The following is a 2844-nucleotide window of genomic DNA, read 5'->3' on the forward strand; positions in this document are numbered from 1 at the left end:
TCAGTGGGAGAGGAAGCTGAAGGGCGAGTAGCCGTCGGACCCCTGCGACGACGCCACCATGCTGTCCCCGGCGCCGCCGGACGGGAACCCGCACAGCTGGTCTGCGTCGCCGGCGCCGCCCCAGAACCCGGCCACCATCTGCGCCAGGTCGTCCACGTCCTCCCGGAGACCCATGCCCATCCCGTAGGCGTCCGCGTCCGAGTACCGCCGCAGGTCCTCCACCGCCGCCGCGCTGCTCCGTGGCCGGAGGCAGCTCTCTGGGACCACGCTGCTCAGGTACCCGGAGTTGTCGTCCGCGCTCGCGAACAGGAACTCGTGGTGGTGGTGGTGCCCGACGCCGCTGCGGTCCAGCAGCAGCGTGCCGTCGGCGCGTTCCACTGGCACCGGCATCGTCGACGAGCACTCGCCCGAGGACGCGCCGCCAGCTGCTGCGGCGCCCGCCGAGCCCTGGTGGTGGTAGTTGTGGTGGCCGTACGAGCCAATGTGCGGCGCGCCCACGCCGCCGCCGTACTGGTGCTGCACGGACGACGGCGCGTGCGCGTACGACGACGGCTGCTGCGCGTGGTGGAACGGCGCCAGGAAGGGCGGGTAGTTGTACGCGGCGTGCGTGTACACGAAGTTGGTGCGCGCCTGCGCGCCCTTCATGGACAGCGCGGCGCGGTCGTAGGCGAGCGCCGCCTCCTGCGCGGTGTCGAACGTCCCCAGCCAATGCCGCTCCTTCGTCGTGGGGTCGCGTATCTCCGCCGCGTACCGGCCCCACGGCCGGCGCCGCACGCCGAGGAACCGCCCGGGCTCCTGCACGCGCCGGCGCCCGCGGCCGGCTGGCGGACGCTCGCTCGGCGACGACGGCGGGGACGGCTGCGGCTGCCCCGACGATGCCGTCGCCGGCTTCGGATGCTCGGAGAAGGCCATCATGGTCTGGTTGCTGCCGCTGCTACTGCCACTGCCTCGGGTATTCATCATGGCACGATGAGCACGGGCACGAGTGAGCTAGGCTTTAGCTGAGGCTGTGAGCTACCTAGCTTGAGTGCTGGCTTGAGGTCGTTTTGGAGTAGTGTATAAGTGGTCAAAAGAGAGGGAGGGAGGGGTGGTATTTAAATGGAGCTTGGAGCCTTGGAGGTGTCCTTTGGGAGGGAAAAGGAAGGAGGGCAGCTGGGCAGGGCAGGGCAGGGCAGGCACTGTGGATGAGATGAGATGAGATGGCAGGGGTGACATGCATGGTGCACCTGCATTTGTTTAACCATGTTCAATTCCAGGAGCAAATATTAAGGAGGGACTCTAGCTACTGGGAGCTTGCATGGTTTGTATGCATCTCTCTGTTCTATTCCCTTCAAGTCTCCAATGCAAGTGTAGTGTTTGGATTTGTGTGCCCTAACGTTAGGACCAATGGAAGGAATGTTGTGCTAAATTAAATGCGTGTTCTGGCTAGGAATTTTTTTTTTAGAATGTTCCCCTCTGCCCTCATTGTTAGGAGTAGTTTCATGCAGCACTTCATTCATTATGGCAATAAATGTTACATATATTAGAGCAGACGCAGTCTGCGGTAAACACACACATCACTAATCAAGTATAGGCCAGTGATGAAGAACACCCCCCTCCCCCAACACACACACACACAAAAAGGTCACTAGGCTGAAATATAAGATACTACATTAAGTCTTTAATTGGGTCCTACATAAGTTATATTGCCTTTGCTTGCACGTAATGGTGATAGTGCTGTGTGCTCGGTACCAAGTGTCACAAACATAAATATATAAAAGATTATGAAAAAGGTGCCTGCCACTGATGACAAAAGGAGGGAGCGAGGCCAAGAATGAACAGAACATATATACTCCCTATGTCCTGAAATATAAAGAATCAAAGTTTCTAATTAATAAATCAGAATATTCTAAGTTCGACCGAATTTATAAGAAAAGTATTAGTATCTACCACATCAAAGATGTAAATTATAAAGCTACACATAATAACAATGTGTCTAATGATACTAATTTGGTGTTGTAAATACTATTATTCTTTTCCATAAACTTAGTCAAATTTATGATATTTTGACTTAGGACAAACTTCAATCCCTTGTATTTCGGGACAGAAAGGAATACATATCTAGTCATCAACCGACCCTTTTAAACGTTGTGGTGATCTATACCCAAGATACTACCACAGTAGCAATTATGATACATGTCAAAATATAATGCTACACAACATTATAATGCATGTGCTTTTTTTATAAGCCACCATATGGCTTTTCTTTTCATGAGTGCATGTGCTTGCCTGCGCAATACATGAGACATCCGAACGAACTAGTAGAAAAGAAAAATAAAAATTCCCTCCTTGCATGCGTGTAAGAAATTAAACCAGCAAGCTTTGAAACAAATGGAGTGGTTAAATACAGACAACATTGTGAAAAGTGTAGAAGCTAGTAGGCACAGGCACAGCAGGCACTCTCTTTCTGATGCCCCATATATTTCCTGCTATTATTTTGACGTGTTTCCTTTGGTTCCATGCATAGATGAGAGCTAGCCTTGCATTGTTGAGTGACTCTCACATGAGGTGAGGGTCCACTGGGTCTCCCCTCTTTGACTCCTTTTTGTGGTTGAATATATAAAGCTTGGCATGAGCCAGACAAATAATCCATGGATCGGAGGACAAGGATCATTATCATTATCCCTCCCAATTACATGCATAGTTGAATCGCTAGCTCACATAAAATATAAACTATTCGCGCGCAAATGGACATTCGATAGCCTAGATTAGTACGGTAGTGCGCATGCATGTGCGTGCCGGTGCCGGGTTCAAATGCGAACAAATCGAATTGTCGAAAGGAGTGATATTTAAACGGGAAACAGG

The 2844-nt window shown here is 51.8% G+C and overlaps 1 protein-coding gene across 1 annotated transcript; it reads right to left on the reverse strand.

Moving 5' to 3' along the window:
* Positions 1–1008, reverse strand: LOC136552896 (ethylene-responsive transcription factor FZP-like). The gene has a single exon (XM_066544472.1). The coding sequence runs from the start codon at positions 961–963 to the stop codon at positions 1–3; it is 963 nt and encodes a 320-aa protein (XP_066400569.1). The 5' UTR covers positions 964–1008.
* Positions 1009–2844: the final 1836 nt, after the last annotated feature.

The sequence above is a fragment of the Miscanthus floridulus genome, chromosome 4 (genome assembly GCF_019320115.1).
Source record: "Miscanthus floridulus cultivar M001 chromosome 4, ASM1932011v1, whole genome shotgun sequence".
In the NCBI taxonomy this organism is placed as follows: Eukaryota; Viridiplantae; Streptophyta; class Magnoliopsida; order Poales; family Poaceae; genus Miscanthus; species Miscanthus floridulus.